The following is a 15,360-nucleotide window of genomic DNA, read 5'->3' on the forward strand; positions in this document are numbered from 1 at the left end:
GAATGGGTGTAAATGGTTGTATGTTTAGATGGATTAAAAACTTTATAGAATTTTGGGTATAATTAAACAAAAATTGAAAGAGAGGTGGCAAAAGTTATGGGTAGAAGAAAAGAAAGGACAGTGGTTTCATAAAATCCAAAAGAGAATTGGACAAATGAGAAGAACAAAAAGAAACAGGAGAGAATAGATAATTTTTCACAACTTGGAATCAGACACACAGCGGTGAGTAGCTCATTATTTCTGATAGGGAAACATCAGAGTGGGAAACCAGACAGTGGAACATGTTATCTTGCATTGCAGGAATTACTGGATTCAGAGAAACAAGTTAATTAGGTACCTTGGTAATAAATGAAATTTGACATTGTTGATTTACTGCAAAATGATTCAGGAAGCAGAGGATATCAGGCTATATTAGATTTTTTAAAACAGTGTAAGTTGTATAATAGGATATAGTTTTTTTTTTCTTTGTTTTATTATGTCATGTGGTCCACTCTCCTTACCGGTTGGTGGCGGTAATGCTCACCTATCGTTTCTTGCCAACCGCCAATAAATTTCAAGAAGAAGAAGAAGAAGAAGAAGACGACGACCTCTACGACTGCCGTTCAGTTGCAGTTACTGGTCAGATATGGCGGCGTGTGAGACGTTAATCCGCTGTCATCCTCCTTCTGCGGTTCTAAATCTGAACTTTGTAACGACCTGACTTGTTTGCAGGAAGGTGAGTTTTGTTCCTGACCGGTTTTGTTCAGTGGATGTTATTTGAAATCCGGAGTTTCTAAAGCATGTTCAGCAACGTGTTGCTTCTCGTCTTCTGTAAAGATGGCGCCGTTCTCAGCGGTAAACAGATGGCTTTTAAACGCCATTTACTGATGTTTTTCAGTGACTTTGCTGCAGCCGTTTCCAGCGAGGCTGAGCCTGCCGTGGTTCTGTCCTTTCCTACACGGTTTGCTACAGAGAAGTGAGGCAGTTTGAGGCCCTACTGCGGCTTTTCCCGGCAGGGTTTTAGGTAAGCCTCCAACAGAAATAATTTGTTCTTATCATAAACATTTTATATGTTCTGTTGTCGGTGGGTCAGAACCACATGGAGGCGAGAGTCTTTCTCCTGTCTGGGTTCAAACTCACTCAGAACCGTCAGTGTAGTTCTGCTGATGACCAGCAGGGGGCGCATTTCGCCACTTCTCTGAAGTTTGGAGTTTTCCTGTTGAGCTGTAGCTTTTACGGTTATGTTGATCAAACAGGTTTTCCGGCCTGAGAGGAAAGTTCTGATTTAGTTTTTTATATTTCAGATCCGAGAAAAGATGTTGAACCAGTCAGAGCTCTTATAAAACTAATTTATTGTCAGGATGGGCTGAAAATATGGAAATCTGAGTTGAAGGTGCAGCATAATAATTGGCATCAGATATATATACATTTTATACATTTTCCTCCCTTATGTATAATTAAATCTGATGAATGTAAAAGTCAGAGAAAACGGGATTGGCTGAAAAGTACTTTTTCATTCTTTACATTTCTATGACTATTTTTCACTATTTAATGTTTCTTTATTTCTCTAGCTAAATTCAGCTGGCAAACTGAAATGTATTCTGTTGAACTCAGGTGATTCTGTCGGACTGTGTTGGACTCGGCTGAGATGATGGAGGATGAACTGGTAAGGCTCTTCCTTCATGCAGCTGCTGTGGTTCTGTCCTGTGCTGCGGCGCCACCTGCAGGCTGATTGGCGTTTCTGCAGGAGGAGCTTCTTTCTGATTGGTCGGCTGCTCTGGCAGCGGTTGATCGGGTCTGGTTGACTTCCTGCTGAAACATCAGGCCTGATCCAACGATCTGGATAAATACAGTATAAATAAAGTTTATATGTAAATCTAATGTAATAGATGTTTGTGGACAAATCTGCATTAAACTGATCATATGTATTTTAATATAAAGCTATAGAAGAATAATAAATGGTGGGAAATAAAACATAGCTGAAATGATGGATTTTTATGTTGAAAAACATGTTTGTACTCCTGTATTTTTACTTTATATATTTCTATTTGTGTTCATATATTTTCTAAGTTGTTTGAAATAAAGAATCTGAACTGAATGTTTTTGTTTTTTTTTCTTTCTATAAGTGTCTCTGTTGGGACGGGCAGCATGAAAGGGATTGTCACTATAAAATATTTATACCTTTTGCTTTTGTCTGCATGTAGAGATACAAACATGAATTCAGAGGTTAAATATTTTTATAGGCGTCATGATTTACATAACAGGGAATTTGTTAGGTTGCACATAGTTGCTGCATTGTCATTTTCCAAGTTAAATTTATAATAGAACAGTGATAAAACCCGAGTATGAAGATAGACATTTTAATAGATCAAAAATCAATAATTGATGCTGGGGTTGTTTAATAATTTGCCATTGGTTTTCTCTCTTTCTTAAATGTATTATCCATAACCAATCAGAACATTTTCAGTGGATAATGATCATGCTGTGCAGCAGCAGATAAACTTCAATAAATGTTTTAAAATCCAGAACCTGACTCTGTTTTCCATGTAACGCTGCTAATATCCACTGGGGGGCGTGTTAACATCGTTTGGAGGAACTTTTCCACAAAAGACTCATTTCCTGTTTGGCATTAATTTATTTACTTTAAACTAAAGAAGCTTCATCTTAATAAAGAGCCCCTCCCCCAAGCTGATTAAAAGCCACAGGAAGTGATGAAATACTGATGAGGTCAGCTGGCTGCAGCTGATTGGATACAGAAGAGACCATGTGACTTCCTGAAGACGACGGTTTCTAACAGCATGATGTTGGACACGTCCAGGTCCGTTAACCGATTAGCAGTTTGAGGTCATGGAGGTCATCTGCGCTAAGAAGCCCCGCCCCCTAGCTGGCGGCAGGAAGCAGCTGGATCATCCGGACTGGACCGGACCGGACCGTCCTCACAGGACTTCCCTTGGACTGGCTGGTTCCTGTAAACCGCCCTGTGAGGAGCGACGACCCGCTACAAGTTGCTCTCCGGGAAGGAGACTCTTTGGCGTGCGGTCCGGTTCCTGGTTCTGGTCGGGGCGCCGGCCGGGTGTTCGGGTTCTGACGGCCGGGTCTCGGCCTGCGGCGTTCCGGCGTCACCGACCAGTTCCCGCAGGAACTTGAACTTGGACAGGAAGAGCTGCCAGACGACGTACCAACCTGAGGACGAAGAGAGCGAACCGTGACTGAAAGACCCAATCCGTCCAGAACCAGAACCTTTAGTTCACCTCCTGACCTCAGCTGGACCCAATCTGATGCCCGGTACGGGACTAATCTGGGTCGGAACCGTTCCTGTTCATCAGCTTTTGAAGACATGAAGTATTCTGAATATTAACTAAAATCAGTGATGGACCAGGTTCTGGTTCTGGTTCTGTTGGAGTTTTCCTCTCTACTGTCGCCACACAGCAACAACTTGACAAATCAGAAACTTTTAACCCAGTGGTGCCCAGAGTGGGTCAGCAGGCCCGGCATCCTGGTTTTAGACCCCTGGATCCAATGAGTATGGACCTGCTGAACAGGTTGTCGGAACCAGAAACAGAACTAAAACGTGCAGAACGCCGGGCCTCCTGGACCCACTTTGGACACCCCTGTTTTAACCAAACAGAGAAACAACCAGAACCGTTTCAGAACCGGACCAGACCTTATTCTGAAAGGTCCAAACTCTCTTTCAGAATAAAGTTTTAATTTCATCTGGAGATCCAGAATGTGGAGAGTGACCTGGGTTATCTGCTGGTTCTGGTTCTGGTCCACTGGGTTTTGTCCTGATTATTGATCTGATCCAATATTCTGAGGTTCTGGACTTTTGGGTTGTATTCTCTGTGAACCAGAACCATCAGAGCCAAATAAATAACGTCTGAAACATTCCCTCTCTGCGTGACGAATCCGAGAAAAGATTTTCTAGTTTCTGGAGCGATTTCAGAACCAGAACCAGAACCAGGATCCGCTAACTGCTTTTGCTTCTTTTCTCATTTCAAGCTTTACGGATCAGAGAAGCGGGAGCAGCAGCCATGATGGTCAGCCTCCGGTCCGACATTTCTGCGGGGTTCGGGCTCGGTTCCGGGCGGTTCTGAGAGTGAGCTCACCGAACAGCATGAACAGCAGCACGCAGAGCAGCGTGGCCACGATGACCAGCAGGGTGAGGCCGAGGCTCTGCCACATGTCTGCGGGGGTTCGGCGCTCCGGCGGCGGCCCTCTCACTCAGCTGACCCCGGGCTGGAGCACCAGCAGCGGGTCATCTCACTCTCCACGCCGGCCTGTGGGTTCGTTAGCCCGCTGACTAGCTCAGCCGAGCCTCGCAGACGGTCTGGATCGGACCAGGAGGACCATGGGCGGACACGAACCGGTTCCGCTGGTCTCAGAAGGGCCAAGCTCCGCTGCTGGATCCCGAACTTTATTCAGCGGCACGGAGCAGAACTGTGACCCGGTTAGACAACACCACCAGCAGAGGTCAACTGAGGCTGCGCAGCTTCGCGCTGACTTCTGGGTACTGTAGTTACATCATTCTCCCTCATTCTATGGAGGACTAATCCTGCCATAATTACCATTTTAAAAAAGTGAGGAAATAACAAAATATCCATCCATTTTCTAACTCCCTTGTCCCTCAGTGGGGTCGGGAGGGTTGCTGGTGCCTCTCCAGCTAATGTTTCAGGCGAGAGGCGGGGTTCACTCTGGACAGGTTGCCAGTCTGTTGCAGGGCAACAGAGAGACAGACGGTGTGCACACACACACCTAGGGAGAATTTAGAGAGACCAATTAACCTGATAGTCATGTTTTTGGACTGTGGGAGGAAGCCGGAGTACCCGGAGAGAACCCACCATACACAGGAAGAACATGCAAACTCCATGCAGAAAGACCCTGGGCCAGGAATTGAACCGAGAACCTTCTTGCTGCAAGGCAACAGCTCTACCAACTGCACCACTGTGGAGCCCCCAATTACAATATATTTATTACCAAATTAATTAATTAATTTTCAATTATATTTCCCATTTTTGCTCATTATTCATTTAAAGTTTTACTTCTTGATTTATTTGTTTATTTGATGTCATTTTTATTTTCTAATGTTAATTTTCAAATTAATTAATTGCCATTTTTATTTCCTTGTTTTGTTAATTATTTAATCGCAGTTCCTTCTTTATTAGCAATTACTTTGGGTTTATTTCATATGTAATGACACGTAAATAAAAAAGAAAGGAAGAAAGGAGGGAAAGGTTGAAAAGGAAGGAAGAAGATAAGAGAACACGACAGAAAGAAGCACAGAGAGGATACAAGAACACACCTCAGAAGTCTGCTTTGACAGAAAAACAAAATAATATTTATCTGTCTGCTTATTTATTTATTTATTATCAATTCTGGCAGTATCAGTAGTCCATAGATTCCTGCCTTTGATAGTAAACAACTATTTTACGGATGGCCCCGCAGTGACGGCTAGAGGCTCCTGCTGGACTCGAACGGAGGTTCAGGACTGCAGCAGAAGCTTCATGGTGGTTTGACTGGGATCATAGAGAAGATTTAGTTTGTTATGACTATCGATCTGAAACTGATCCCATAAATCAGAGAAGAGTTTTCCATACAACAAACAGCCTGCCTGGTTCTTTCTCCTCCATGTTTGATCAGCAGTTTTAATATTTATCAGTATTCAGTTTCCAGCTGATTCATTTCACCAGACAGAAACTTTAAAGTTATTTTATGTAATATTCTTTTATCATTCCTGGAAGCCCTCAGAGATGTGTCCTTTCACCACTTTTATTTATTTATTTTGAAAAAATTTGAGCCTTTTTTCATTTTAAATCTGCTGGAACATGAATGTGATTTTATAATCTGAGGATTCAGTTCAGATGTTTTTGTTGTGAATCTTTTGTGATCAGTTGGGATCTGACCTGCGCCTCGTTCTGCTTCGTCACGTTGAGCGTTCCCATCGCTCACGTTTCAGCAACTGCTGCTGCACAATTTGCATATTGCAGTGAAATTCTGCTGCAGGCTGAATGTGAGTTGTGCAACCTGTTTACTGGAACTTGAACGCGGAACCAGTGTGAGTCTGGAACCAGATGCTTTGATTGGTTCTGATCGGAACACATTGATCTGATTGATCTGATGAATTTTCTCCTCCAGCTCAGCGAATCCCAACAACCTGCAGGAAACAGGAAGTTCCAGAGAAAAACTTGTTGATTCTGTTTCTCTGAAGATTTTCAGCAAAGACTCAATCAGATGAATCAACAGCAAGAATCACAGAAAAATGCAGAGAAACCGTTGTCATGGCTACCAATAATAAAACTACAGAAATTACAGAAAATCAAACATTATGAAGGGAATCCAGATACAAATTAGATTATACTGCAGTCTGCTACAGGATGTCCCCATTATTATTATTATTATTATTATTATTATTATTATTATTATTATTATTATTATTATTATTATTATTATTAATAATAATAATAATAATAATATTATTATTATTATTATTAATGATAATAATAATAATAATAATAATAATAATAATAATAATAATAATAATAATAATAATAATGCATTTTCAAACCTGCTTTCTAAATAAATATTTCATGAGCATATCTGAACATGTTTGTTTGTTTTGTGATTTTCTTCATGTTCAGTAGAAATAAACATTCTGGTGAAGAGAACTTTGAATGTTTCTGGTAGTTTTTGTGGCTCTAAACTGTTTTTTCCTCCGTTTTAAGGCGGCGGCCCCCCCAGACAGGGAGGGGCCCCCCGGACGCCCCGCGGAGCTTTCTGTGGCTCCGCCCCTGCGTCACGTGACCTCCGCCTGTTGCTGCGCAGCGCAGAAGAAGAGCGGCTCTTCTTCCGCGTTCCTCCCAGATCCGACAGAGACGCGGACCTGGAGGGACAGACACACCTGAGGAGCAGGTGAGCTGGAGGCGGCGGGTTCGGCCCGGTTCGGTTCGGTACCGAGACTTTCTATCCGCTTTCTGTCCGGAACTGGACCGGAACCTTTACTGCTGGCAGCTTGTGAGACTTTTAGATCCAGAAACTCCTCAGAAAGTTAAAGTGGAGTCATGAATGAGCAGGAAAAATGATAATTAATGTTAATTATAATTATTAAAGCATTAACAGCAGTCCCTTTATTTAACCAGTTAAACCCCGTTGACATCTAGATCCCATTTTCGAAAGGGGCAGAAGTCTGAAATACACAGAAACCTGGTTACAAAATAAAACTAATTAATACATATGCACAAATGTAAAACAATAGAAAACAATTTAAAAACAGTGACACTGTTTAATAGCATCTCATTGCCTAAGTTAAAACATTAAAGGAGTTTTTCTCTTTTCTAAATGTGTGAAACCTTTTAGTTCATCAGGAAATGAACAAACATCAGAATAAAGATTAAAACTGAGTTTAATTATTTAACATTAATTATAATTAAACTCATTATTAATATTGATAATTATTTTATTCTTCAGTGTTCTCTGTAATCTCTGATCAGATTATAATCTCAGATTATAATCAGTAATAACTGAAAATAAAATGTGACAGACGTTTTGCTTTCTGCAGATTGACCTCTGACCCCTGACCTCTGACCCTGACCAGCTGTTTTCCGGCAGGTCGGCCATGATGGTTCTGATATGAAAGCCGATGCGGGTCCAGTTTCAGCTGCCGAGCCGTGGAGCAGAACCACCGCCACGCAGCCGGACGAGGGGACGATGACCTCTGACCCCCAGCTGGACTTCTTCCATAAGCTGGGCTTCTCCACGGCTCAGGTCCGGGCCGTCCAGAGGAAGTTCGGCGACGACACCGACAAGGTTCTGGGAGAGCTGGTCCGGGTCGGAGCCGGCCCACGGACCGCCGTGTCGGTCCTGGTGCCGCGAGGCGACGCCGAGGCCCCGGGCCCCGAGCTGCTGGTCCCCGTCCCCGACCCGCCGACCCGGAACCAGAACCGGGACATGGAGGACCGAGACGCCCTGAGGGCCGTGGTGATCGACGGCAGCAACGTTGCCATGAGGTGAGAGCCAGGAGGTCAGAGGTCAGGTAGTTCACTCTGTAGGTCATTAGTACTGAATGAATGAATGAACTTCATTCATTCGTTCATTCGTCTCCTCGTTCTTCATCTTCATGAAAATCAGAAACTTTTCCTCCTTCAATCAAAATATGAAGATTTTGATTGGTTAAACAGAACCAAAGAGTTCTGGTTCTGACCCGGTTCTGGTTCTGGTTCTGGCTGCTTTTATTAATAAGTCAAAAGGTTCTGGAGGAAACTTCCAGAACCCTTAAACATTTACACGCCCTGCAGCTCCAAACTCACTAGTAGGAATCTGAAAAGTGTGGCCTGCAGCTGCATTTAGCCCCTCTGTGGCTGCAGGTTTGAGTTCTCTGACTTTGACTAGGCAGTTCTAAGACCTAAATATGCTCCTATCTAACCGGGCCCAGCGGCTCTGATCCGATCCGATTCAAACCGGCTGGAAAACCTGACCTGAGCCAAACGTTTTACTGAAAACAGAGTTTATTTTTAAATCCGTTTCATTCAGCAAATTTATTTTCATAATTCCAATTTAGAGACTTTATGGAAAGAAGCAGCAGCTGTAAACTGAAAACCAGAGGCAGAGCGATTTCCTCCTGAACTTCATGATGAGGTTCTGTTGAGGTTCTGATGAGGTTCTGATGAGGTTCTGATGAGGTTCTGATGAGGTTCTGATGAGGTTCTGGATCTCCTGAACTTTGCAGCATCACAGAGAGAAACTGTGGCAGTTGGTGAGAACGTATCTACAGAACGGTGTGAAGTTTTCACTGCAGACGCTGAACCAGAACCAGAACCAGGTCTGAACCTGATCTGGACCTGACCTGAACCAGAATTAGATCTTGTTCAGATCAGGTTCATTTCTGGTTCTGGTTCTGGTCTGCAGCCCGTCTGGTTTGGACCTGGGTTGTTTCCAGAGGTTTCCTGATGAGTCAGAGAGCCAATCAGCCGCCTGGAGGCTGCAGGTCAGAGGTCATCGGCTTCGTTTTAAAAGCTCCAGCTCTCCGTAGAAAGCCGGGCTTCTTAAAGAGACGGTAACCTGAACTCTGCTCAGCCTCGGCGCTTTGAATCTGCGCCTCTCCATGCAGGCTCTGACACGCCGCGGCTTCTTCTGTTTTATGCAAATCTGATGTGTCTGTTCGGAGCGCGGCAGGAACCGGCCCGGCGGCCTCCTCAGAAGGCCCGGCCCAACGCCCGCCCATCGGGCCCATCGGGACGTTTCCCAGCGACCGGCTGACAGGAGGAGACGGAGACGATTCTCCTGAAACGGCTCTTTATCTCACCGGGTTCAGAAACGATCAGCCTGAGGGAGGAATGAGACGAACCGCCGAGTTCCTGCTTCAAACATCCAAACCATCTAATGGCTGATCACTAGAATAAGAAGCAGATCACTTCGTTACATAAACTGGTCCAGTTTCTGTGGCGTTCCTCAGGGCTGAGGCTCCACTACCTTTACTTTTATCCTTTACTCTGATTATTCTGCTCATAAATCCAGTATCTGTGTTTTTAAAGTATTTAGATTATTTTATTTTTTAAATATTCCTGTTTGACTCATGTAAACTGGACCTGCTCAGCATGGACTGAAAACAGCGATTATTGATTATTGATCAGGGCTGAAAATCACATTTGATCCTCAGCTTGTTATTGTAATAATAAGTTATCGTTTCGTTCCTGTTTGTATTCAACCATGAAGCAGTGAAACAATGTTAATAATCAATATTGATATATTGATAACCTGGAGTTGTCCTGTCTGCATTAATCTGCTTTTATTGAAGATGTTTGATGAAAAAACCCTCCAGCGTACGGAGCTCTAATAGTGTCCAACATTCATGCACAAAGCTTTGCTTCAGTTTTTTGCTTTTTCTCTGCTGTGATCCATGACTTGGTCTGGTCCAGTCTGTTCTGATCCGGTCCAGTCTGCTCTGGTCTGGTCCAGTCAGGCTGGTTCTGATGCTTCAGGCTGAATGAATCCTGGATGTTGGGCTTCATGAAAAGCTCTAGACTCTTTTCCGAATTTCTGCTCGTCACAAACGGCGCTGACCTTTGTGACCTTTGAGGGTTGGGAGCGTTTAGCTCTGCTTTGCATAAATCTAAACATGAAGCTGTTTGTTTTGGAGGCAGAAAGAAACGATTTGATGAACCAGATTACTTCCTCTGGAGTTCACTCAGGTCTGGTTTCATTCATTTCACTCAATTATTGGTGATTTTTGAAACTGTAGTTTGTTTTACACAGATTTAGCAGCAGAAGAATCCGGTCCGCCGGTCCAGTTCATTACTTCCACCTCACCAGGTCGACTTATTGTAGTAATCAATTATTCTGATGATCAGAATAAAAATGGGCAAATTGAGCAGATGTTTCATTTAAAACATGCTTTAAAAAAGCATATTTTATAAACTATTAGAAATGTTTGGAAATGCAAAGAAATAGCACAATTAGCTTTTGATTTATGAGAAAATGAACATTTTAAAAGGCAATAAGAGCCTTGGTGAACGTTTGAATATTTATACGATGAAAGGATGAAAAATCTAACATGATAAAACCTCAGCTGATCAACACAGTGTATGATCAAATTATTGATTAACTGATTAATAACTGGAAGGTGATTAATAGGAGATAAAACTAAAACTGAAAAACAGATTTAAGGTGAAAAAGTTTTAATTTAAAATCAAAATGTTTGATTTGTTTCAGTAAACAGTCTGAAAACATTGATCGATCGATTATTGAATTAGTCATCGATTAATCATTTCAGCCTTAGTCCACACACACACACGTTTGTGTTGCTATCTTTGTGGGGACTTTCCATTGACTTCCATTCATTTCTACAGCCTAAACCTGACCTTTACCCTTTTCCTAACCCTAACCATAACATACCTAACCCTAACCAACCAAAACTCAATTCATACCTTAGCCCTAACTCTGACCCCTGACCCAAAAACAGGGTTTCCCCTCGTGGGGACCAGGCTCCGGTCCCCACAAGGAGCAATTGGTCCCCACAACGTAGTATATGTCAGGAAAATCATCCCCACAAGGTATTACACACACACACACACACACACACACACACACACACACACAGAGTCTACAGAGGTGCAATGGGTGCTGATCAACAATCAGGTAATAAATCAATATTTTTATTGCTCATCGGTTCAAAGCTGAACCTCAGCAGGACGAGTCGCTGATCCATCATTACATGCTACGGTCTAGTTAAAGCCCGTCAGACAGGCTGCGGAGATTAATGGAGCAATATCCAGAACCCAAAACAGAATGAACCTGAACAACCAGAACCAGAACCAACCTGCAGTCCAAACATCAACCCTGATTTCTGATTGGCTAACCGTCACCATAAGAAGAGTCTAGTCCAATCACGTCCAACTTTAAGCCCTGCCTGTTTCTACTGTCAAGATTCAAAACATGAAAATCTGATTACATTCTTACTTTAATATGAAATCATTCAAATGAACAATAAACATATAGTTAATTAACTATTGAGATAAATGTTGGCATTTAGGGGCGGGGCTAACTCTGCTGCAGGTGGAGCTCGACCAATCAGATTCAACTCAAAGTATGGAGCCACTTAAATACTAAAACATCTGATGTCAACATGAAGAGGAAGTTAAATTAATTTACTGATGGATACATTTATTTACGGATGTGTTTCATCGGTTATTGAAAATGTGATTATTTCTGATTGAGTTCATTGAGTTAAGTTCAAATCGGGCCGACTCTGGGTCCAGGGTGTTCTGGTCCAGGAATGTTCTGGTTCTGGTCCAGGCTCTGAGTTCTGGAGACTCGTAGAACCAACATGCTGGGCTGCAAACACCGGGCTCTTTGTTCTGAACCGGCTCTTTTCCTGGTTTCCTGTAGCCATGGCAACAAGGAAGTTTTCTCCTGCCTGGGGATCCAGCTGGCCGTCAACTTCTTCCTGGACCGGGGCCACAGCGACGTCACCGTGTTCGTCCCGTCCTGGAGGAAGGAGCAGCCCAGACCGGACGTCCCCATCACAGGTAGGAGGACTCCAGGTGTGGCTCAGGGCTGCGGGGGGCCGCTGCAGGGCCCGGCGCGGCGCGGGGGGCCGCTGCCGGTGGAACCTGCTCCGCTCAGTAAACAGCTTCCAACACAGAACGACTGCTGCAAAACACGGGACGGAGCTTCTGGATCAGAACCAGTTTGAAAAGTAAAACTTCCGTCTCCAGAACCAGAGCTGATGAATCATGTCCAGAATAAGGAACACTTCCTCTGCTCTGCTAATTCGCGAATAGCTGAGCTAATTATTAGCTTAGCATGTCTGCTAACTTTGCTAATATTTAACACACCAAACTTCCGCTAATTGAATTTTTCCAGATGAATTCTGAAGTATTTTCTTGGCTGTTTTATAAACTTTCAGTTGAACAAAGTTCAACATCTGTGTTCAAGTTTTGATTTTTGACTCCAACTAGTTAGACTTTTGTTTTCATGCTCTTATTCTGAAGTCTGTTTAAGATGTGGTTCTGTTTCCTCTCTCCAGAAATTTCATTTAAAAAATGACAAATATACAACAAACAAATAAATAATGTATATGTAATGATCAGAACTGAGGACCCGAAATTTCAGTCAGACACAAAGTACAAAATAATAAGTTCTTTATTGAAGTTCGGGGTAAGGGACAGGCAGCCACCAGCAAAGGAACAGGAACCTCTGAGGACAGAGAGGAAGGTTAGAGGGTTGTATACTTGGGGAAGAGGCCAAGCTGAACAGAAAAGAACCACTAACCTACCTAGCGTTTGTGGAGGATGGGTGGTCCAGGTAGCACAAAGGCTGGCAACCAGTGGCAGCTCCAGGGAGGGACGGAGCTAGGAGCAGGCAGGACAGAGTAAAACTAGACTGAGGGTCAGGCAGAGAGCGGTGGTCAGGGCACAGAAAAAGGGTCCAGCACGTTCAGGCAACTTCTAGCAGACAAAATCCAAAGGGCGAGGCAGGAGACAGAGGTCAGAGGACAGAAACAGGGTCGCGTCCAGAAAACAGAAGCCAGTGGAGAATCCGACGAGGGCTAGACAAGGCAGGCAAATCCGAGGGGCAGAAAAGTGTTCAGAACGGGGTCAGGTCAGGAAGAAATGCTGGATATCTACTCACTCTGAGGCTTTCAAAAATCTGGCACCGTCTGCCTGCCTGAGAGCTGAATATAACTGCTGTGCACAGGTGGGAAACATGAGCCTGATTGCACTCAGCATGCAGGTGAACCAGATGAGCTTGATGAGAGGTGGGAACTGCGGGGACAAACATAGCAGGCAGACGGGCCAGAAACATGACAGTACCCCCCTCCTAAGGTCCGGCTCCTGACGGACCCTTCGGCTGATCAGGATGGAGGCGGTGAAAGTCCCTCAGGAGAGTCTTGTCAATGACAAAACGACCAGGAATCCAGGTCCGCTCCTCCGGTCCATAACCCTCCCAATCGACCAGGTAATGGACGCCACGTCCCCTTCTCTTGGACCGGAGGATGCGACGTACGGTGTAGATTGGATCCCCATCCAGGAACCGAGTGGGCGGGAGGGGTCTGGAGGCAGGCTCAAGACGAGGTGAGGTGTAGGGCTTGACCCGAGACACATGGAATGTAGGGTGAATCCTCATAGAACGGGGCAGCTGTAGGCGGACCGCCACAGGATTCACAACCTTGGAGATGGGGAAGGGACCAATGAAACGAGGTGCCAATTTCCGACTCTCCACCCGTAGGGGGAGATCCTTGGAAGACAACCAGACCTTCTGGCCAACACGGTAGGTGGGTGCTGGGACTCTGTGGCGATTAGCAGATCTGGATTGCACCTCCGACATCTTGGTCATGGCCCTCCGAGCTCTCCTCCAGATCCGTTGGCACCTCGTGGCTGCAGCGTGAGCGGAGGGGACCTTAGCCTCCCTCTCTTGAATAGTGAACACCGGTGGCTGGAACCCATGAACAATGTAGAAGGGCGAAAGACCAGTGGAGCTAGAGGGGAGAGCATTCAAGGCATATTCCACCCATGGTAGGTTGTGTGCCCACCTGGTAGGATCAGTGTCACAAAGGATACGAAGCTTGGTCTCAATCTCCTGGTTAGCCCTCTCAGTCTGCCCATCAGTTTGGGGGTGGAACCCAGATGATAAACTGACGGATATCCCAAGCATGGTGCAGAACTCCTTCCAGAACCGAGAGACGAATTGGGGACCTCTGTCCGAGACTATGTCAGTGGGGAGCCCGTGGAGGCGGAAAACCTCCCGTGCCATGATCTCCCCCATCTCCTTAGCAGAGGGGAGTCTCTTGAGGGGGGCCAGGTGGACCATCTTAGAAAATCTGTCAATGATAGTTAACAAGACAACAAAACCATCGGAACTGGGCAAACCTGTGACGAAGTCCATGGCAATGTGCGACCAAGGGCGTGATGGGATGGGAAGGGGTCGTAGCAACCCTGAGGGTGGGCGACGAGAGGACTTTGCTTGACAGCACTGATGACAGGCTGTAACAAACTCCTTAACATCCTTGGTCATTGAGCCCCACCAGAATTGGGACTGAACAATTTGTAAGGTCTTGCTAATGCCTGGATGACAGAACAGACGGGATTTATGGCAGAACCGGAGTACCTTGGGGACCAGATGTTCTGGGACAAACAGCCTGTCAGGGGGGCACGAGGCTGGGACCCGGAGATCTCGGGTGGCGTCCCTGACCTCCTCCTCCAGTTCCAACATGGTCACAGTCAGTCTCACCGAGTCTGGGAGAATAAACTCCTCTGCACCCGCAGCCCCCACCTCAGAGGATTCATGAATCCTTGATAAGGCATCCGGTTTTATGTTCTTGGTTCCAGGTCTGTAAGAGAGCGCAAAATTAAACCGTCCAAAAAACAGAGCCCACCTTGCTTGTCTGGGGTTGAGTCGTTTTGCTGCCTTCAAGTACTCCAGGTTCTTGTGGTCTGTCCATACTAGAAATGGCTCCTTGGCCCCCTCCAGCCAATGCCTCCATTCCTCTAGGGCCAGCTTAACAGCCAAAAGTTCCCTGTCCCCCACATCATAGTTCCGTTCAGCACTGGATAGAGTCCTGGAAAAGAAGGCACACGGATGAATACGACCATCAGTGGTTCTCTGACTGAGGACAGCACCTACCCCAGTGCTAGAGGCGTCAACCTCTACAATGAACTGTCTTGCAGGGTCAGGGGACCGGAGAACTGGAGCGGAGGTGAACAGAGACTTGAGTCTAGAGAAAGCCTCCTCTGCCTGCCTGCTCCAGGTGAACCGAACCTTGGATGAGGTGATGGCATGAAGAGGAGATGCTACTTGGCTATAACTACGGATGAAACGACGGTAAAAGTTAGCAAATCCAAGAAATCTCTGTAGCTGTTTGCGGTCTGTGGGTGTGGGCCATTCGGAGAC

At 45.1% G+C, this 15,360-nt stretch overlaps 2 protein-coding genes and 1 long non-coding RNA gene across 6 annotated transcripts; 2 read left to right on the top strand and 1 right to left on the bottom strand.

Annotated features, from left to right (window-relative positions):
• Nucleotides 1-552: 552 nt before the first annotated feature.
• LOC106941904 (uncharacterized) lies at nucleotides 553-1,987 on the top strand. Of its 2 annotated transcripts, none has more exons than XR_001423482.1 (3): nucleotides 553-715; nucleotides 817-1,003; nucleotides 1,594-1,987. It is a non-coding gene; the product is annotated as an uncharacterized LOC106941904 (long non-coding RNA). The 2 variants fall into 2 exon arrangements; XR_001423481.1 differs by having other exon boundaries at nucleotides 878-1,003.
• A 211-nt stretch (nucleotides 1,988-2,198) lies between these two features.
• On the bottom strand, nucleotides 2,199-4,443 carry smim13 (small integral membrane protein 13). The gene is made up of 2 exons (XM_015025055.1): nucleotides 4,086-4,443; nucleotides 2,199-3,162 (listed from the first exon to the last, which is right to left on the bottom strand). The coding sequence occupies exons 1-2, from the start codon at nucleotides 4,159-4,161 to the stop codon at nucleotides 2,978-2,980; spliced, it is 261 nt and encodes an 86-aa protein (XP_014880541.1). The 5' UTR covers nucleotides 4,162-4,443; the 3' UTR covers nucleotides 2,199-2,977.
• On the top strand, nucleotides 4,412-12,842 carry LOC106941901 (ribonuclease ZC3H12A-like). Of its 3 annotated transcripts, none has more exons than XM_015025053.1 (4): nucleotides 4,412-4,486; nucleotides 6,699-6,987; nucleotides 7,582-7,979; nucleotides 11,857-12,842. In XM_015025053.1, the coding sequence occupies exons 3-4, from the start codon at nucleotides 7,603-7,605 to the stop codon at nucleotides 12,161-12,163; spliced, it is 684 nt and encodes a 227-aa protein (XP_014880539.1). In that variant the 5' UTR covers nucleotides 4,412-4,486; nucleotides 6,699-6,987; nucleotides 7,582-7,602; the 3' UTR covers nucleotides 12,164-12,842. The 3 variants fall into 3 exon arrangements, with proteins under 3 accessions (XP_014880539.1, XP_014880540.1, XP_014880538.1); XM_015025054.1 differs by having other exon boundaries at nucleotides 6,699-6,885; nucleotides 7,568-7,979; XM_015025052.1 differs by having other exon boundaries at nucleotides 6,699-6,885.
• Nucleotides 12,843-15,360: the final 2,518 nt, after the last annotated feature.

Source organism: Poecilia latipinna, unplaced genomic scaffold, assembly GCF_001443285.1.
Source record: "Poecilia latipinna isolate Pla-1442-1.1 unplaced genomic scaffold, P_latipinna-1.0 Scaffold3929, whole genome shotgun sequence".
In the NCBI taxonomy this organism is placed as follows: Eukaryota; Metazoa; Chordata; class Actinopteri; order Cyprinodontiformes; family Poeciliidae; genus Poecilia; species Poecilia latipinna.

Bases quoted from the DNA above. Each gene is read 5' to 3' on its own strand.
- smim13 (XM_015025055.1), bottom strand. From the start codon at position 4,161: ATGTGGCAGAGCCTCGGCCTCACCCTGCTGGTCATCGTGGCCACGCTG. The intron at 3,163-4,085 runs GTGAGCTCACTC...CTTCGTCCTCAG, and splicing joins GCTGCTGTTCATGCTGTTCG to GTTGGTACGTCGTCTGGCAG.
- LOC106941901 (XM_015025053.1), top strand. From the start codon at position 7,603: ATGAAAGCCGATGCGGGTCCAGTTTCAGCTGCCGAGCCGTGGAGCAGA. The intron at 7,980-11,856 runs GTGAGAGCCAGG...GGTTTCCTGTAG, and splicing joins GGCAGCAACGTTGCCATGAG to CCATGGCAACAAGGAAGTTT.